At 41.8% G+C, this 21,144-nt stretch overlaps 2 protein-coding genes and 1 long non-coding RNA gene across 5 annotated transcripts in view; 1 reads left to right on the plus strand and 2 right to left on the minus strand.

Annotated features, from left to right (window-relative positions):
- The window catches only part of casz1 (castor zinc finger 1), a 77,839-nt gene extending 72,054 nt beyond the window's left edge, over nucleotides 1–5,785 (plus strand). Inside the window, exon 19 of the mRNA XM_046056595.1 lies at nucleotides 656–5,785. Within this exon, the coding sequence (XP_045912551.1) occupies nucleotides 656–1,935 (1,280 nt within the window). The 3' untranslated portion in view covers nucleotides 1,936–5,785. The remainder of the gene's footprint in view (nucleotides 1–655) is intronic.
- On the minus strand, nucleotides 4,708–17,134 carry LOC123975274. Its single transcript, XR_006826020.1, has 3 exons — nucleotides 17,068–17,134; nucleotides 6,172–6,217; nucleotides 4,708–5,044 (listed from the first exon to the last, which is right to left on the minus strand). It is a non-coding gene; the product is annotated as an uncharacterized LOC123975274 (long non-coding RNA).
- Nucleotides 17,135–18,112: 978 nt separating this feature from the next.
- pex14 (peroxisomal biogenesis factor 14) overlaps nucleotides 18,113–21,144 on the minus strand; it is a 51,653-nt gene continuing 48,621 nt past the window's right edge. Inside the window, exons 9-10 of one of the 3 annotated variants that reach the window (XM_046056937.1) lie at nucleotides 20,317–20,765; nucleotides 18,113–18,971 (exon numbers count right to left, since the gene is read on the minus strand). In XM_046056937.1, the coding sequence (XP_045912893.1) occupies nucleotides 18,952–18,971; nucleotides 20,317–20,765 (469 nt within the window). In that variant the 3' untranslated portion in view covers nucleotides 18,113–18,951. Of the gene's footprint in view, nucleotides 20,766–21,144 lie in introns of all 3 variants that reach the window. The other 2 variants (XM_046056936.1, XM_046056938.1) reach the window with 2 other exon arrangements.

Consider the following 21,144-nt stretch of genomic DNA (forward strand, 5'->3'; position numbering starts at 1 on the left):
AGGAAATAAAAGCATGCAAAAAGGAGAACATTTATGTTGAAATGATGAAACGTGCATGCTTACCGAGTGGGTACAGTTACAGAGCAAATGTGTATAATTACTTTACTTGAACCTTTGCCTTGTAGTATTACTAGGATTTAGAGATAGAGCAGTAAATTTGGCATCTGTAGTATGAAACCTGGGCCTTGTTTAGCTTCCATTAACAAGGCTGCATCAGCAGCCTTCTATTTTAATCACGCCTCAAGTTTTATCGAGGCCCACTGCTTCCTGTCTCGCAGAACAGGGATCACATCATTAGCAGTGACCCCAGGGTGCTGCAAAAGGTGGGTGCCCCTCATAAAACAACATGGAGATAAGAGGGCCGGTTAAGACCCACAGCTCCGCCTCTGTTTGGAGGCTGGAGACACCCTGTAAAAGTGTCATGTTCCATAGTCAATCTATCATTTTCTCCCTCCTTTAATCATTCTGGGAATTAGGAATTAAAAAAAGTGTGGCTCTCTGTGCTTACTCAGCTGTGAACCACTTCTGCCTGAGTAAGGTTGCACATTAGAGTTTCAACCAGGGCGGTCTCGCAGCGTAATTTGCTTGTAGTTTGTGGGGTTTACTTTGTGAACCAAGTGATTATTCTTTAATGTGCTTCTGTTCTTTCTTTCAGGCAACACCATCTCCATTCCCACGGCCACTGGTTCAAAGAAGCGTTTCTGGATCATCGAAGACATGTCACCATTCGGCAAGCGCCGCAAGACCGCATCGTCACGTAAGATGCTGGATGAGGGGATGATGCTGGAGGGCTTCCGGCGGTATGACCTGTACGAGAACTGCAAGGACTCAGGCTGCCAGTTTTCTCTGAAGGTGACCCATTACCACTGCACACGTGAGAACTGTGGCTACAAGTTCTGCGGCCGCACCCACATGTACAAGCATGCGCAGCACCATGACCGCGTGGACAACCTGGTCCTGGACGACTTCAAGCGCTTCAAATCCTCGCTCAGCTGCAACTTCCCCGACTGCCAGTTTTCAGGCAACAGCACCCACTTCCACTGTCTGCGCTGTGGCTTCCGCTGCACCGACAGCACCAAGGTGACGGCCCACCGCAAGCACCATGGCAAGCAAGATGTGATCAGTGCCGCCGGCTTCTGCCAGTTCAGCTCCAGTGTTGATTGTGAGGTTCCCGACTGCAAATATAAGCTCAAGTGCTCGCACTTCCACTGCACCTTCCCGGAGTGTAAGCACACAGTGGTGGGCATGTCTCAGATGGATTCCCACAAGAGAAAGCATGAGAAGCAGGAGCGGGGTGAGTTGCCGTCTGTGTCCCCCAAACAGGAAGGGTCGCACTACCTGGGTGGAAGTGTGTCTGCCGCCCCTCCAACCTCTATGGGTCTGTCTACTTCCTCGCCTGGTGGCCTCCACAGTTTGTCCCACAACATTAACAGCAGCGCTCGCGCCATGCTCTACCCCACAGGCAGCATTGGGTCTGAGTATACCCACCCATACCCACCGTCCTCCATCAGCCTGGACAGCTCCCTCAACCTGGGCACCGACACCAGCAGCTCCCTGTTCTTCCTGAAGAATGCAGCCGGTCTGGGTCTCAGCGACTCACTGGACCTCAGCAAGAAGATGCACCACGAAGCAGCGCTATCTGGCCACAACCCCGCACCGCCGCTGGGTCTGCCGGCAGCTCAGGATGACACCACAGGAACATCTGGAGAGGCCGAAGATGACCTGTCGCCAGAGGAGGAGGCGCACGCAGAGGAGGAGGAGGAGGATGAAGAAGAAGAGGAGGACGAGGAGGAGGAGGCAGAGGAGGATCTCAACAGTGACTCGAATGACGATTCGATGGAGCCCGATGGCGAAAAGGACAATGGCGAGAGTTTTGATGCTTCCGTTAATCACACTGATTCTTCCCAACTGGAAAAGCAAGACCCTGACCCATGAAAAAAAAACTGTGACTGTAGGAACTGAAGAAAAACCCTGTGTACTTTGAACAAACAAAAATGAAAGTGGCCTCATTTATCATGTTTAGTGACTTCAGATGACAACAAAAAACAACAGCGTGCAGAAAATGACGGCCCAAAATGATTTATTATGATGTTTACAAGATGACCAACATTATTAATTCAATTATGCATTAAAAAATATGAACAGAGACACACAGAATTAGGCCCTGTTTTACGCACAGGGCAGCAATGTAAAGCATTTTACTACACATCAGTCTTTTTTGTGTGCGTGCATGTTTGACTTTAATTTATTTTTTTCACTTTTTTGTGTGTGGATAAAAAAAAAACCCGTTAGAAAAACAAAAACAAATCTCTCTATATAACTATATATGTAAGTGTGTGTGTGTGTGTGTGTGTGTGTGTGTGTGTGCGTGAACGATGATATACAAAAGGAAATTGCTGGCACAGGCGATATGAACTGTAGGGCCACGGATATGTAGAAAAAGGGACGTGAATCACTAAGGGGGAAACAGGATGCGTTCAAACATTTGATCTTTTTTTCTGTATTAATATTGTTATTAATAATAATTATTATTATTATTATTATTAGACACTGAGAGAGAGGGAGTTACATGTTGCTTGTTCCCACCTCTCTCAGATGTTTTTCTTTGTTCTCAGTGACATGTGGAATTGACCAGTAAATGTTTGGTCACTCTCAGCTGCAGTCAGGTGTCCAGCAAGCCGCCAGTCTCAACAGCTCCCACTGACATTCTGCTAGATATGTTCATCTAGCACCGAAACCAAGCTCAGCCCTTGTAATTTCACCCCCCACTCCCCCCCACCCTGCGGAGGAATCAAGTTTGTGTGTGGATAGTGCACTTTTATATTAGCTGACCATGATGATTACGGTGATGATAGATAACTCATAAGCATATTTAAAATTATTTTTGTTACCATTTGCATCTTTGCATTACAATGTCTTTTTGTTGTGTTGATAGTCAGAAGCATATCGATCTGTAAAAAGCAGGCGAGGCTGTGATTAACTGCCGGCGAGTCGGGCTGGGGATGAGTGTGTGTGTGTGAGGGGGAGGGGGGGGTCAGACTGACCAGAGGAAATGATGAGTCACTCAGATGCAGCGAGGGGGACGACAGACGAAGCGTCAGGGAGTGTGTTTTATGTTGAAAATTTACAGACCGAAAATGTCTCAACGGCATTTTGTTTTCCATTCACTATGGCTGTGGTTGAGCTCCTGTTGTAACGGTTTTTATTTAATATTTATGTGACCTTCCTATGAGAAAATTTTTTAGGGTGTTATTGCACTTTTTAGGTTCATTTTTACCGTCTGAAAAAAAAATGCTATATATCTTTTAACAGGGAATTTGCTTTAAAGATGTTGTTTTAGTTCACTTTTGCTTTAATGCACAAATAGATGTTAGTGTGACAAAGAACTGTTGTTCTGTGATTTATTTAAAGACTGGTTTTTATTTTGCTTCTGTGATTGGACAGTTTGAGAAAAAAAAAAAAGGAAATGGGTGCGCCAGAAAACCGGCGCCCTGATAAGGAACACTAATACAGATTGTGATTTTAAATTAATTCTTAAAAAGTTCATGGCAATGCTAAATTATAAATCTGTCAAAGCCACCCTCTGGTTTATATTGAGCGAATATTTACGACCGAGAAGCGGACACACTGATTATGAATTATCTCCTGAGCTTGGCATTGGAAATAAATGATCATAATATAGGGAATAATAATGTGTGTAGATGATATTCCTCCAGATATTGTTTTGAGAAGAAAAAAAAAGGTTGTACAGTATTTTCCTCTGTAAAAAATAACTATATATGAACAAAATGCTCTTTGATGAACAGCTTCCTTTAAAAAGAAAACCCTAAAAAGGAGAAATGAATAATAAAAAGTAAAAAAATTCAAATAGCCTCACCATAGTTTGCTTGTGTGCGTGACCTTTTTTAATTACCCCAGATTTTTTGGAAGAAATTGTTTGGCATTGGCAGATTCCGTTATATTTGCAGTATATTTTTTTTCTTTTTCCAAACTATGTCAGAAGCTCAAACTAAAATACACTGATTTGAATTCATTCATCAATGTTTCTGTTTTATTTAACGAGTCGTTTTTATTCATTGTCATTTTTCTATGTGTGTGCTTTAGTTCATTAATTGAAATTCTTGGTTTATATTTACTTTGCTGTGGGCATGCCTCGTTCACAGACTGAACAGTCTCCCGGGACTCTGCTGCAACGCAGAGGCGTTGCGACATTTGTTTTGTTTTCTCATCATTTGCTGAGATCAATGTAGGGCTGGGAGACATTGTGCACTTGAATTTTGTGTGTGTGTGTGTGTGTGTGTGTGTATGGGCGCGTGTGTGAGGGTGTAAAATAGTAGGATTTGTAAAAAGTTGAAAATAAAGAAACTATAATTATTATAACAATACACATGTAGTACTTGATAGTGCTTCAGCCTTGAGTCACATGTGGAGGGGTAAGGTGCTGGGCAGCAGAGCAAAAGGTCACAGCAGCAATCTCTCAGTCTCTTTTTATCTTGTCAGTGACACTACTGAAGTGTGTGTGTGTGTGTGTCTCCTTCTGTGAGAGACAGATAGGCCACGGCTGTAAGAACACAGACCTGTGGCTCTGTCCCAGCTGTTCAGAGCTTCGATTCATATTTCTTAACCTTGTGCGTCTTTTCCCTGCTTTGTTCCCACTATAAATCCAACTGGGACACTTTTTTGTCACAGAATTTGAGGAAAACAAACAATAAACATCTGCATTCATGCAGGTAGAGGAATCAACAATATTTGTTGTTGGGGTCGCCCGTTGTTCACACTTGACATTCTGAGGAGAACAAGATCAGACAGAGGACCATTAGGGAGATTTAGAGGCCTGCTACTGCTAACAAGATGGCTCTCTGTGTCTTGTTCAGTGTTAACAGGGCACATTTATTTTTTTTAGTTCATTTATTTATTTATTTGTTTTTTTCCTTGAGCCATGTGCTGGGTTCTCCTCCCACTCCCTCATGTCACCCAGTGGCCAGTGTGCTGGTTCTGTCTGTCCCTTCGTCTACAGCTGTTCCTGTCCTTCCTCCTTCTCTTCCTTGTGATGTTTTTTTTATAAAAAAAAAAAAGAAAGAAAGAAAAAAACACGGGTAAAGGCATCACCATCTGTCAGCCAGCTGGCATCCTGTATATAATCTACCAGAAAAAAAAAAGAATAAACATGAAAATTATATTACACAAAAACCAGACGGAAACGACCTCCAAATCCTGCATAGGCTGCTGCCGAAACGACAGATCATTTTACTGTTTTAATTAACAGAATAAAAAGGATGGTATAAAAAAGTGGTGGGGAAATAAACTGAGATGAATTTCCACTGCTGGGAAAGTGTAATATGAAAGCTGCCTGCTTACTGCAGCGTAGTGGATAAACAGAGCAACATTTTAGACTTTGTAAAATATATTGCACTTTTGGACTAAAAGCCATTTCCCGTTAGCGTTCAATTTGGCTAGATTCATGATACATTTTATATGAAAAGTAGACAATGAAGCAGTTTTTTAAAAAGTCTCTACTTGAATGTGTTGCCCTCAGCACTACTATTCATTCTTGTCCTACTGCTTATTTCCACTTGGATACAGTGCTGTTCATCTTCATTGTGTTATATTTATGTTTTTCTTCTGTTTCTGCATGTCTTATGCAAAGATTGAGCTTTTCACTCAGTGAAATAAAAACATACTGAACGACTTTAGGCCTGTATTCGGTGTCGATGTCTTTTTAAATTTCATTGAGGAGTAGGGCACATCTTTCAACAGTTGCATACTTTCTACCTTTTCACAAAACACAAGTCGTATATATTATGAGCGTGCCGGGTATGCATGAGTGCCAGCCCTCACTGACATGCAGTCGGTTGATGTGCCAGGAACAGGTTGAGTGAGAGTGTGAGCAGTGTGGAGAGGCAACAGTCGGGGCCTGGGAACACACACGACAGGTGTGCACTGCATATGTGGTCACATGATGCCTATGAGGCAGATTAGGGTCCAAACAGATGAAGCGCTGCTTAATGGCAGCTTTTATTAAGTTCACAAAGCGTGGAGGGGGGTTGAACAGAGGAAAAGCAGGTGGCTGGGCCTGTGCACTCTTAGATGAAGACAGATATTGTACAGTGGAGTCTGAAGAGGGTAGCCACTGTGGAAGGATTTATGAAGATTTGTCCGCCCTGGACTCACCGCCTGCCTGTTCCTGAATCCTGCAGTAATAGCCACAGAGGGAGAGCTGGAAAAACACAGACATAAAAAGTGCCAGCCAAGAAGCCAGAGAGTGTGATCATATAAGATGAAGTTAAAACTATAATACCTGTGTGCATGGTCTGTCACTACTACAACAAAAAAGGATGCACATATACACAAAAGTATAGACAAATTGAATTGTCATTTTATAGCATAGCATGCAAAAACACACATATATATACACACACAATACGGGTTTAAAGAAAATACAAGACAAAGATGTGCACATAAAATATACAGCAAAACAGCGTATATTCAATTACAGATGTATGAAGATAACTAAATATGTGTAGGTTTGGGTATACACAGGCTTCTGCAGAAAAATGAACACAACAGCTCAAGATCAGTATGGTCAGTGAGGGCTCACAGGCTCTGACTGGCTTGAGGCTGTTTGGACTGTATGTACCTTACAGCGTGAAGTCTGCCAACATTACAGAGCACCTACAGGGCTCTGTGTTCAAGCCGAGATACTACAGTGAGATATGATATATGCAACACAGTTTAATACCCACCTCTCTGCAAAAGCTGCCTCCAGGCGCATACCTTTCAAATAAACAGACAGTTTGTGACACCATAATAAATAATAACAGACTGTTTGTGACATCAGTTAATCTGCCAGTCTCCCCCTCAATTTTTAGCTTTTTCTTTTTCTTTTCTTTTTTGGAAAATAAATTCTTCCTGAAGCAGAAAGTCATGGTTTTTCATTCCTGACCAGAAATGTAATGAAAATAACCTTGTGGAACTTGCAGTAAAATTCTTAAAGTGGCTATAAGTAATATTAACTTAATTCATATTAACAATGGATCACATGACTATTTGTCCAGTATGCAAAATTGGTTGCTTGTAGTGATAAACCCACAGAGAACTATCACCTGACTGCAGTTCCCATTTTAGCATCTTTCAACTTTGGTTTTTGACTGCAATTTTATTGTTTTGATAAAGTACCTGCTCAGCACCAAACAACAGACAAAGTTATCGACCAGCTTGTGAACACAGTGGAGCATTTAGCAGCTAAAGAGCCAGATATTTCCCTCAGGAGTTGGTGGAGACCAAAAACAGAGCTAAAATTAAAGTGAATATTGGAATTCATCCGGAGACCCGGAACGACTCCGCATGAATGCTAATGTTACTCCGAATCTGCTGGATGTGTAAATAGGCAACTGTTTGCTAACAAGCTTGCCACATCAACTTAAAAGGTGAGCATTGATAGTTAGTGTTGTTAGCTTGTTTCTGCTGTCCCCTAGTGGCCAAAATGACCATCAATGACATTTGTGATATAGGGCAAGTTAGCACATTCACTGCCTCAAGCTAGTGTGACTAGTTTAAACCCCCTAGCAAGTGTTTGTAACATGATAGTTTTCTTCTTTGTTTTTTGAAAAGCAGAAACATGTTTCTGGAGTTTTCTGTGCTAAGGGAAACTTGTATCTGAAACTGTACCAAAATGTAAGTCCCTCACTATTTTAACCAAGATATCACAAATGATTTTGTTAGCGTTCAACAGTTAGCCACTGGCCTGCTTTTAAATCCTCACTGGTACTGTAGTTGTTGAATGCTAATTGTTATTTTATATTTGTAAATCAGAATCAGAAATACTTTATTGATCCCCGAGGGAAAATTCTTGTGTCACAGTTGCACACATTGCACATCAAGGCATAAAGGATAATCCCCAAGAACATGTTTCAGCTTTGAGAAAGGCCAATGAAACCCTCTATGACAAAAACCTTAACAGTTACAGAACTAGTAGAGCAGAGGCTAATGTCAAACCGTTATTACCAATTTTTGATATGTACAGTCCATCCATCCATCGTCAAGAGCTTATCCTGCGTACAGGGTCGCCGGGTTTGATACATCTTTGCACTTCAACTCATAGATGCCTCTTTTCATTACCTGTTTACTAAGATGAATATCGATATCAGCCTCAAAAACATTGGTATCGGTTGGGCTCTCCTATACATCCTTGGAAATACACAAAATCATGATACACTCTAAAAATAATACAAGAACTGTCTATGTGTTGGTTATGAGAGCTGTGGGACTTTAAAACAGGCTGATTTAGGCAGTTAAAACAGAGATCTTACGGCTTCCCCCAGTTGATATTTATCCAGATTATTTCTGCCCCAAATGTGGCAAGATAAGTTTTTATAACTAAGCCCCCGAAGCTGCCCAGCTCAGCGCTGCAAAAATTTAAGGCGCTGGCCACAAGTAGAGGATCCTTTAGCATAAAATAAATAGCCTGCAATCTTGCATATGATATCTTTGTCATCAGACACAGTCCAGCCTGTTGTCGATAGCCCCCACAGGTACACAGTATATCACGTATCATGTGGATAGGACACGGCTGCATCGCTCATTTTACTGCTTCATTGGCCCATTTATAGTTCACGTTTTTTGGATGAGATGTTTCCCTTGCCTCTTTCAGCACTCCACCCCGGTTAGACCTCACTTTAAATCTGGTGCCCTTTGTAATAGATGTCCATTTATCTATTTTTGCATGTGTATGGGCTTATTTTGGAAAGACCTCAGTCACACGGCAGAAAAGGGGGCTGTGCGAAAAAAGCTGCTTTGCCATTGGTAGCAGCTGTTGCTGCTGAGACACCTCAGAGGAAATGGAGAATTGGACACACACTCATCCAATTTACCATTAACAAGACCTTATTGGATGCAGGGCCATAGGAACATGCGGCTTTGCCTTATGTGGCTCGGTTTAGATATGCCGCTGTTATTCTTGAACGTTTGTGACTGGGGTCTGTGATAGTGTTGGCATCTTAGTGTGGGGATCAAAGTGTGGTGTACAGTGTAATCTCGAGACTGTTAGCAGACATTTAGCTTCAGGCAGGGTGCCCTGTATTATTACATATGGTTACTATACCAGAAAACAAAGCAATTATTACAACAGGGACTTGTACTCAGCAACAACACAGAAAATGTTGCCATTTAAGAGTAAAACTTAGGGGCAAAGAATACTATTAAGTACATGGCAGTAACCCAAAATAACAAGAATTTCCAAGTCTATGGAATAATCACTATTAAAACCATCCGTAGGAAAGTCTGAGTTGTAACATGAGATAGTTTCAAACATCAAACACTGAAGCTGGTCTACAAAGATCTGCAAAAACAAGAGATTTCCAGCCGTTTTATATTTTCCACATTTAAATCCAACCACACCAAGAGAACTAGGTTGTTGTTAAGCTTTTCAACATAGCAACCACTGGTCAGACGAGTATTGACTTCATCCTCCTCCAAATATAAAAATATATAATTATCTTTTAAAGGTCCTATGCTGTATGAAGCACAGGCCTACTTCTGTATAGGCTCAGCAGGTTTTGAATCATATATAACTCTGTTGTGCAACACCTGTGTGTTTTGTTTCCGGCCGGGTAACTTTCTCCCTTTTTCCATAAACACACCTCACATTCTTTAGAGGGTGGTGTATCTCGAAATCTTTGTCTTTCAACACATTTTATGTTATGACATAAAGATAACAAAGCATTCTTCTCACAGTTTTGCTGGAACATTCAGTTCAAAACAAACAACGGCGGTGTGGTTATTAACTTCAAAAACCAGAAAAACTGGATTAAACGCCGGCCAGTTCACACACTTGGTTAACCCGCCCTGAAACTGCTGATCAACACGTCATGGCACTGATCCACATAATCTTTTTGTCTTTGATAAAGCGGCATACTTTTTCTTTCGTTTTTTTTGTTTTTCGGGTCGGGTCAGTTTGTTAAGAGGCAGGAATTTAATGTCTTGCTCAAGAGCACTTCAGCAGTGAAAGTGAAACATTAAATTCAGTCAAAATTTATATGAAGCTATATGACTTTATCATAGATATGAAGGTGTAGTAGGTCAGTCAAGCTTTTCATGAGAGATACTTTAGCACTTTAGATTAAATGTTTGACCTTTAGATGAAGTTTCCTGAAAATTAAAATCCATTATTTCCACACACTTTACCAGAAGTCCTCTAGAGGAGACGATACATCAGGTACTTAACTCCTGGTGCATTTTAAATGTAGATGGATGTTTGATTCCAATGATAAAAGGTGTGAATGTGTTCGTGTCTTTGACCACAAGTAAAAATATGGCCGTCATGCTCAAAATCAAAGGTGGTTTTTTTTGCTGAGTTGGGAACCAACACAGTTCCTGTATTTCTGTGAGCTCTGTTTGAAGTGAACACATTTTCAAAATGAAGGGGAGGGGTGTAACGTTACAGGGGAGCTGTTATTTGGTAAACACGCAGTTGTCATCTTACAAACACAAACAGAATCCAGTGGAAAGATTAGCATTGAAGCCCTTTAAACAGCTTGTGAAAAATGAGCCTCCTGTCAGCCCTGTAACATAAATGTTTACTAAGAAATACCAAACATTGTGTTCTATTTGTTTTACTTTGCCTCAAGTTTGCCCATTGCCACAGATTAGTCATCCCCAGAGTTAAACACGACTTTGCCAACAGAGCAAACAACTAGTAGCAGACAGCAACCAGAAACAAGTGCATTAAAACGGCTGAGCCAGGCTGGCTCGGAGCCACGTGGCCATTACCCTTCAAGTAGTTTGCTTCAGAATTGGACCAGAGGTCTCCCGAGTTGAGTGTTTCGTCACTTTATAAGTCTTATCCAAAAGGAGAGCGCTTGGAGCAAAAGATCTAATGGCCCGGCGCTCTCTCAGAAGTAATTCTCATTTCACTTCAATCGCCACAGCGCAGCACGGCGAACTGGCAAGCGAGGCCTGCTGCTTTCTTGGCAAACTGAGAATTCTTAAGTGCTAAGCTGTAAATTTGCTTAATTTGACGTGAGTCCGAGGGGAATGGGATCGTTTTCTTTCAGGGGGAAAAGCCTGGCATATTGGCTGACAATAAGCTGGAATGGTCCAACATGGTGTTTCTGCTCTGCGATGACGGCTGGAACACACAGCGGACAGCACTTTGACAGAGCTGTAAAACCGTTTGACTCTGGCACCGGCGCCGTGTGACTCATTCTTATGTTAATATTGAGAAAGCCTTTCAATGGCCATTTCTGATGATTTTCTCCTGAAGCTGTTTAAAATGGTGTGTCTGTTTGTACATACAAGGAAGTTGGTAATTGCTGAGTGTTAGGATGCTTGACACACACACACACACACACACACACACACACATACACACACACACACACACACCTGTTATTAATCTGTGTTAATTAATTCCTCATATTCCAAGCCACCATGCATGTGCATATCAAGTCTTGTTTAACATAAGAAATGGCCAGATTTACAGTTTTTGCTGTACTTGCTAATGAAATGTTGCCTTATCAGAGAGCAGAACGGATATCCTCAGTATCTATAAAATAAATGAACAGACAAGTGATGTAACATAATCTTTTTTATATACTTTGGTCACATTTTGTATTTATGCACTGGCCATTTGCTGGATAGTTTTTTGTTTTTTATTTATTCATTAAAATGTCACTATTTCACTGCTGTGCTTTATTTTTTCTCCTCCTCAACTTTGAAAAGAAAACATTTGACAAACATTTGCTGAAAAGTGATCACTAGCTACATTTGCAGTCATTTTTGTTCTAGGCAGAACATGCATTTTGCAGATACTAACTGCACAGATGGTGATTTATTGTTAAAACACACGTTAAGGTAGTCAGCTGTGGTTAGTTAATGATATCGTACTCTTGGACATAGTATACTTGCTTCATACTGATTACCTTACCTTCACCTAAGTAAAAAAACATTTCTTCCGACCTTCTTCGTGGGTTAGTATTTTTTGCAATGAAAATATACGAGAAAGCATTAATGTCACTGCTCCCAAAGGGTTGACATTGGCTGGGTGGAAATGAGGGTTAAACTTGAACTAGTGTGGGCTAAACAGGAATGTGACAACTGTGGCATTTGAGAGACAGCATGTGGTGGTGTCTAAAGTTTGGGAGTTTAGTATCGTCTCTGGTTGGTTTTTATTGTTGCAGAACTGTTGCAATGCATTTAAAATTAAAGCATTACAATCAGCTTTATTTCTGGTGAATGACTCTTGAATATCACCCCCCCTCCATCCCCCCACCACCATGAACATCACGAGTGCCTTTAAAAAGACCGGTTTCACTATCACAGCTGTGACCTTCGTAAAACAGAGCTGGGCAACAGGTGGGCATCATGTGTGTGCTAATCTTCCACATTATGGTTGTTGATAACAGACATTGCACAGCCCCGCTCAGTTAAAACTCAGTAATTTAATATGGAATACATCAGCAATGGGATATTTGTAGCATGGAAGAAGCAAAGGTTGGGAAGATTCTGCTGATGCTAATAATAGAAAATGTCCATCATTCACTATGGGTTTCTGTTACCAGAGGAATTCTGTGAGTACCGCAGACCCTCCAAAACAAGACATTGGGTGTCCACTGAGGGATTTTGGGATTATTTTTTTTTACCCGCTCACCTCCTCACTAAGGGCATGAAAATGTGGATTGTATTTCGCTGTGACAATCCATGCCAATTTTGGAGGACAAGGTCGGCGGTACGCCTTCCCCTTTTTCACAGGCCATCCTACTTTACCCATCAATTCTCACACGTGGCTTGTGGTGGGTGAAAGTTTCTGATTCAGCGGCTGAAATTAGAAACCTACAGGACCTGGCCTGGGGAATTTATTTTTAAAGCTCATTTATTATGTAAAGGTTCGGGGGTTTTAAAAACTAAAAATGGTCACGATAGACCTACAAAACAAATGCATTTATTCTGAAGTCAGAGAAAATTTACGTTTTGTTCAGTCTTTGCTCGTACTAGCTGAGCTTCAAATTATGTAAAAAAATTGAAAATGGATGAAAGGAATGCTACTAAATTTTGACATTTGCGGTTCCAAGAACTCTTCTGACTTTGGTGATCCCGTGTCTTTTCATCTAGTGCCACCAGGTTGACATTTGTGGTTTTGAGTGAAACGGCTGAACACCTTTTTTCCATATTTGCCATGAAATTTAGTGTCCCCATTCGTGTCCCCCTCAGAATAGTTTGTAACAACTTATCCTCTGACTTTTCATCTGGTGCCATCATCAATTCTAAATGTTTATTTGCCATTTATGACATTCTAGCATCAGCTGAAGTCAGTGTTTAGTGCTAATTAGCAAAAGTTAGCATGCTAACGTGCTAATCTAAAATGGTGACAATGGTAAACATTTTAGGCTACCTAAACATCAGCATCAGCATTATCAATGCAAAGATGTTAGCATGTGCACATTTACCTCAAGCACCGCTAACAAAACGTGAGGCTTACTGTGAATGCATAAGCCATGATAAAAACGGTGCTTGGACTCTCTTTTATCCCCCACCCCCATCCTGCCCACCTGGCCGCTAGCATGCTTCAGGTGTTCCACAGTCAGGCCCTGTGATTACTCTAATTTGCACAAACGCTGGCGAGCGCCACATCTGTTGCCCCTGCACTGCCCGCAGCAGCGGTCCCTCAGCAGGCTGACAGGCCTTCCCTTGGTTAATCCAATCTCCTTGCAACGACATCGCTGCTCTCCGCCAGCGCAGGACACAAGCATTCATTTTTTCCCCTACCTCTTGTCTCCCTCTGTGTTCTCATGGCCACCTCACTCCTGATGGCTCATTATTGGAACATTCATAAATGCTGCCAGACAGTACCCACATCCCCGTGTTTTCCCTCATTGCTTCTCACCAGTGCCTTCCTTTACCTGCCAATAAGGTGAGCAAAGCGTTCCTTCAGGTTCAAAAGACACCCAACAGCCTTCCACATGACCGCCTTCCAGCATCCACACACTCCATTTGGATTTGAAACCACGCCAGGAGAAAATCAAGTGACACAGGCCACACAGAACGGAGAGGTGGGGGGGGGAATGTGATCCCACTTGATTGTTGAGAGTTTATATAGCGAGTGATGACAAAGTGCTTTATGACTTTGCAGTGTTCGCTGGACCCTGCGCTTGAAGCCTTATACAGGCAAAGCCCCCTGGTGACCTTGGCTTGTCAAATGTTCTCATTTTCACCAGGAAGGAGCTGAGCCAGTGTTCAGCGGCTGCTCAGAGCTGCTAAGCTGCTTTTAGAGAGACAGCCGTGGAGAGGTTTTGGAGGTGACCCATGCTTCTTTACTTTCACTGCTGAAAACACTATTGGGAAAAAAGCACCAGTCAGAGAAATATCTAGGCCTGTTTACCTATTGAATTATAAGCTTAGAGTCTACAGCTATTCAAGCAGCTCTGTGTGGCTGCACCTTGGCAGAGTTGGGCTTTGCACTAAATGTTAACAGCAGCATGCTAACATGATCTAAATCACAATGTAGAATAAGTTTTGCATATTAGCATGCTAACATTAGCTATTTAGCACTAAACACAAAGTGCAGCTATAGCTGATTTTGTCATTAGTGTTGCAGGTCTGTGGTCATAAAGTATTACACAGGTGTGACCTCGTCGGGAGGGGGGGGGGGCTAAATGAAAGGATGGTGTTGCTAGATAAGAAATCAGGGGATCTCCAAAGTCTGAGGAACACGAATGTCTGTGCAAAACTTCATGGCAATCCATCCAAAAGTTGAACAGATGTATCAGTCTGGACCATAGACTGTATATAAAAAGGGCTGGACCAACCGATCAGCTGACCGACATTGCTGTTCCAGCCATTCCACTAATGGTGCTAAATTGTAGGACTTAGATGAGAACATCTTGAAATAAGATTAACAGATTTTCACTGCAGATGGTGATAACATCAGTCCAAACAAGGTTTCCCGAGGAGTAGGAGGATATTTCCAGAGGGGTAAAGCAACCAGTGGAGTTCCACAGGCCTTGTCACACATCAAGTATTACATCAGATTGCTCCCAGCTGCATTCCACATGCATCTTATCTCACATGGAAGAGGAAGGAGCAGCATTTCATCCTCCACTTCCTGCACCGTCCGTGACCTTTCCTATGTAAATCTTTACAAGACACTTCCTCTTGGAAAGAGGTGGAGCGTGATGCTTCAAGAACTGGAGCTCTGCCGCTAGGGATCCTGAATCAGTGTGAGGAGAAAACAAAAGCTGGACCAGGATCAACAGTCAAGGAGGAGTTTGAAACGAGTAGAGATGATGTGTGCATGGTGCAGACAGAGTCACCGTAGCCCTCTGACTGGCTGCTATGGGCTAACAACCCTTGCATTGATCCAAGGAGACACTCAGCCCTCTAACCTGCTGAGTGCTCAGTTCCAGCGAACAATGGAGTTCAGAGCGCGTCGATACACTACCCTATTGAGTGCTCTCCGTTTAGCAGCAAGATTGATGAGGTTAAGGCTCCCAACCGGGAAGCCAAATGGTGTCAAAACCAAGGTGTTGCCTTGGACAAGCAATCCCTCACTGAAATACCACACTGAGAAGCGCTCGTTACTGGCTAATACACCAGCTTTAACCAGGAAGTGTATTCATATCTGAAAGGGTATGCAGACTCTGGTGGATGATAAGCCTTTTAAATTGTAGATGAGAATATGTTGGTTGGATGGATGGTGCTTTCTGGACAGATATGCACTGCAAATCCCCTAAGACACTAAATGATGTACAAGTGGATTTATTACAGGAGGTCCCTATAAATCTATGGTTGGCCTGAACTCCAGGGAGAGGTTAATGGATTACAAAGGGGTGTGGTATCGAACCTCAGAGAAGTTTATACACCTCATCAATATGTGAAATGCTATTGATCATTTAGACCTTGATAAATTAAATTCATACACTTGATATTGCATGGCAATATTCCAAATGCCCCCGTATGAGGAAAAAAAGGGCTTTTTCAGAAGACGGTGGAAAAGTACCTGTGGCAGTGTGTGGTTTGAGCTGTACTGTCCATGCTGGGAACCTCATGGATTCATCAGCAACACAAACTGTGTGTGCAGCATCCATCCGTTTGTGCTCAAATGTAAATTAAAATGAATGACTATATCTTATGACGACTGATAATCAATATCTCAAGCTGTACACTCCCTATAAAGTAGCATTTTGGCTAAAGCAGCATCCAATCAGGACATAGCTTCTGTAAAGGCTGATTCTACCAAACACCAAGATACAATTGACTGTGCAGAGACTGCATATGGAGTGCTGTATAAATAAAATGAAATTTCACAGGCAGCTCTAGGAATAAGCAGTCAGTCAGTCAGTCCAACACTTTGGCCCAGAGAAGTTATCTTGACAACTATTGGATTAACATATCAAAATCACTTTACAGGTCTTTGTAGTTGTAGAAAGCCTGAACCTCCAACTGGACTGTCGGTGGTCGCGCTGCATTGTGGGTGGGCAGCTTTTGACAAGGAAGAATGCGTGAAATAAAAAAAGACGTCGTCTGTGGTTCTGCTGCATCGATTTTGATGCTTCTAAAAAACGTTGTTGTAAGAACGCAATGCTAAATCGGTGGAGTTGTCTACATGTCGCATGCACTAGCATGGCAACAGCTTATACATGTAACTCTTGTACAAGATAGCTTCATATATAAGTAAGCAACATTAATGCATACCACTATGCTGAGTAATAATGAAACTTCTCTGAATCATATTGGTATAGCTCACCTGTACTCAGGGCATATTGCTTAAAGTATGCTTAGCATGTTAACAGTATAACTAATGTTAAATTAAGCTGGGAATGACAAAGAACAGCTTAGACTGCTGAAAGTCCGAAAATGTAAATCTGAGCCTGACCAGCTGACCCAGAGATGAATTTAAGCAATCTCTAAATTTTGCAATTTAAGTGTTGCAACCTCACAGGGCTACTGGCATTTAGTGTTATCGCTTCATCAGGTCATTTTCAAACACAAAGCCCAGAAATTGCACTGGTCCCTCTTTTCGTGTAAGACGCAGAAGACATGCCCTGGTGACATCAGATTACTGTCACAGCTTACCTTTTGTCTGCACTGACTACCTCCCCTTTCTTTTCCTTCTCTCTGCCTGTGTCACACTGCCTCAGAGGTTTCTGTACTGTTGGATTAATCACAAAGTGTTGTATTTAAAAATAAATTATGTAATTTAATGGCTATCTTCAACATCTTGAAAGTATGTAATGTAAATAGAATAGGAAACCCTATTTGAGAAGGCAGTACTCCCACTACAGAAACCAAAAGTCACACTGACGATACGCCTACACAAACAAACAAAACTTCACTTGTATGTGTAACTACAGATGGGTGACAAATTAAAGGAAAAGTGTCTTAGTATGGAGTCAGGCCACCACGAGCCTCTGTTACAGCTTTAGTGCCCCTTGCCAGGTCTGTGGAACTCTATTGACTCTTCCATAAGATATTCCCTCATTTATAGATACCTCCTTTATTTAATGTCACAGAGATCAAGATTTTTTTTTTGCAGCAGCAGATACAAAACAAACATAACAATGTAGCCTTACTCACAGGCATCACTTAATAAATTTGAAGATGAAAGTTAAGATTATATAATTTGGTGTTATTGTAATACACGCTGGTCCAGCATCCACAGGTCATCATTACATACTTCATTTTCACACTCACCAAACCATTCAGTGTGCCCTGGTGCATGGACACATCTGTATTTGATATATTTCTCCACACTTTTATTTACCTTTAATTTGTCCCCCGTCTGTATCTGCAACTCTGTCGCTTACTCATTTCCAGAGAGAAAGCTGAAAAGTAGGCTGAAAGTCCCCGCCCTGTCGTGCTTTCAGAAATTTCAGTAAAAAGGTGATTCACGATTCTACATACAGTATAAACCCAAGTACTGTAGCATCTGTGCCTGGTCTTACAGAAACCTCGAGCTTAAAATGTTTCAGAAATCACAGACCTTTGGATTTAGATCACTTGACATTTCGACATGTAGGATTTTTTTTTTTTTTTTTTTTTTTTTTTTAAATAATGGTGACACATGTACAGTACTGATGTTACAAGTGATAAGGCTCAAACTTGGTAAACAAATACAACACACAGTTGGTCTGATTTTATTATTCACAAACTGATACAAATTGTTATACTGAATGTTCCTGCACATGAACATACATAACCACATTCATCTTAAAAGTCAGCATATATTAAACATAAAGAAACTACACAACCCACTGATAGAGCGACTTGTGTGTGATTTGAGTTTTTCTTTTCTTTTATGTTAATTGGGTCAACGGATAGAAATACCAATTATGTACATTTGACCCAGTTATGATTTGGAATTGGCTCCCTGTTCTCAAGTATTTAGCGGTGTATGTTTCAAGTGTTATACTTACAGAAGTAAGGACAAACATGAAAAACAATTTGAAATATTAAAAAATAAATGTGACAATCCCAGCTAAAATAGGTTTGTCCTTTAGTAGTGGCCTACAGTAGTGTGTACTCTGTGTCCAGTTGGTTTAAAATGAATATAACAAGAGATTCTACTGGAGATAAACCAAATTTATTACACTGATGTACACTACTGGCTGGAATTCATACAGTAATCAGCACGTTACAGAGAGAACTAATCACTGAAACTAGAGTGGCAAAGAAGCATAAGTTACACCTCTTGATTCTGTACTTCTTTAACCAACCTATTTCATCCATACAAGTTCATTTCAAATAAATCAAAAATATATAGTTTACAGTATACTGGAACATTGTCTCATCATAAGACATCTTTAACATAAACAAAATCATCATAACTAAACATAATCTGTAGGTTAGGACCGGTGTCGCACAGAAACGTGCAGTGCCCCTCTACCTTTTTCTGTGCTCCTACGAAGGCCATGTGATGGAGGTGGAAGTGGCACAGGAGCTGATATCCCTTCTTCTCACTCATGGACTCTTCTTGTTAGCTGGAGACAGAGTGAGTAATTCAATAAGTCAAGTATTCATTTATTACTTTCCTTTTCAATCATGGGACAATTTTTTTTAAAACTTCCCCCATCCACCTCCACACTGAGAGAGAAAAAAAAGTGATACAAGTTCTGCAACTTCCATCTGTGACAGCTCTCGTTGTCTTTCTGCAGCTTAATTACAAAATATTGGCGCCGTTTTCTGTAAAGATTACTCACTGTAGGAGGCCCTACATAATTTGGACCGGAGGGTTTGTCACAGAAAATAATACAATGCAACTGGGCTTTCTGTATTAGATTTCCGCTTTTAGCCTCCTTGACATTTCAAGCTGCATGAACTAATACATCTGTTATTTGTTGATCATTTGATTATTAACATACTTCACAAACCAAATCAGCTGCCCTGCTGGAGACGCAGATACAGCTCAGCAGACAGTCTGGGTTTTCTTGCCTGCCATGCGCACACACACACTCGCAAAGATGCACAATTCAGCCCTCAGTGAAAAAGGAAAGCGGGGGGGAAAAACATTTATCTTCCCCTCCTTTGAGCGTATGAGCACTCTGACACCGGCATGGAACAAAGCCCGTCATCACATTCTAATCTCGAATTTCAGGGCTTTTATTTCACCCAAATGCCACCCTGCTGGCCTTGTGAATTATTGACAGACTGACACCAATGCGAAAGGACACATAAAAGAGGATAAAAGCTCCGGCCCTGGAAGAGCTTGTCCTCTCCTATTGCCATCAACATGGAGACTAACTCTGCTAATGCTTCTATGGAAGCTCACGGTAACTTTGAGACTGAAGTACCAACATATGACTCCTGACCTACAGTTGCACTATACAGGGGAGATATTCCGTGCAGCATTACGTTTTTTGTCTGTCTAACAGCCCTAGTACAAGGACACTAAGGCAAAGCTGTGAATTATCTGATCAAATCATGAAAATGAAAAGCAGAAAGTCACATATAGTTAGTATGGTTAGCCTTTTAAAGTCATTCTGATTTGACTATTGCTCCACATTTCTCCACACAAGAAAAACGTCACATCATGGTACTTGGCTCGGCATGCAGTCATTTAGTTTGCGTGATGAAAAGTATATCGAGGTAAGGTGTGTGTCAACTAGGAACTTCTCAAACCCACGCCTTCTCCTCATTTTGCTCAAGATTAAGATGTTACAGAAACAAGCGGAGACAGACAGTGAAGATGGATTTAAAAAGTAAAAACGACAAACAGAATCAGTGCGAGCAGAGAGGAGTAGAATGAAGCAAAGCCATCAGCAGAGACGAGAAGCTGTGTTTGGAGAGTGTTTTTTTTTTGTGCTTTGTACTGTTAATCCACCTCACTCTCATTGCTGGCACCCTCGGGCCGCCTCAGTTTGTCCACCTGTTCATTAATCTGTCCATCCCCACCTCGCCGATCCTCTGTCTGTATGCTTAGACCGTCCTCCTCTACGTGGCTGACCTCCTCCTCCTCTTCCTCCTTCTTCTCCTCCTCCCCCTGCACCTCCATGCGGACCTGGTCCTTCAGGTCCACGGGCAGCGCTGCTCCGAGGCCCAAACCGAGTGCATCTCCGTTGATGTCGTGAGCTCCGTCAGGCCCGCCCAGTGCATCCTGGTGGCTGTGGTGTCCATCTTTGATGGGGGAAGAATTGGCGGACTCGTTACTAACTGGGGAGATGTCGCTGCTGCTATTTGTGTGGTTGACTGACGGCGAGCTGCCCCCTGATGGCGGCTTCAGAGGAATCTGCCACGAGGGGATCTTAGGAATAGCGGGAGTGGAAGGGAATTGTTTCCTGTGTGTGGGGGGGCAGACAAGAGAGGAAGAAAATGAAGCCTGCTCACAACCCTCATCAACATCACTGTGATAACATCACTGTCAAAGTGTGAAAAGAGCTTTCCCACAATGTAATCAGCCAAAATTTGTCATACTGCAAAACACAAAACTATATATAGCTTCCTAAATCAGGTGTTGACTGGGAACATATCCTCAATGTTAGTATATATTTCAGCATGCAGCCACACACAACGCATCCTATGTAATTCTTATAATTACAGCAGAGAACCCCCCCCACCACCACCACCAAAAAAAACATCCAGATGTTCACCACACCTGGTAAAGATTTCTTTAATTACATCCACTGCAGCTTTTAAGATCAAAAAATACAACGTTGA

The sequence above is a fragment of the Micropterus dolomieu genome, linkage group LG08 (genome assembly GCF_021292245.1).
Source record: "Micropterus dolomieu isolate WLL.071019.BEF.003 ecotype Adirondacks linkage group LG08, ASM2129224v1, whole genome shotgun sequence".
NCBI lineage: Eukaryota > Metazoa > Chordata > Actinopteri > Centrarchiformes > Centrarchidae > Micropterus > Micropterus dolomieu.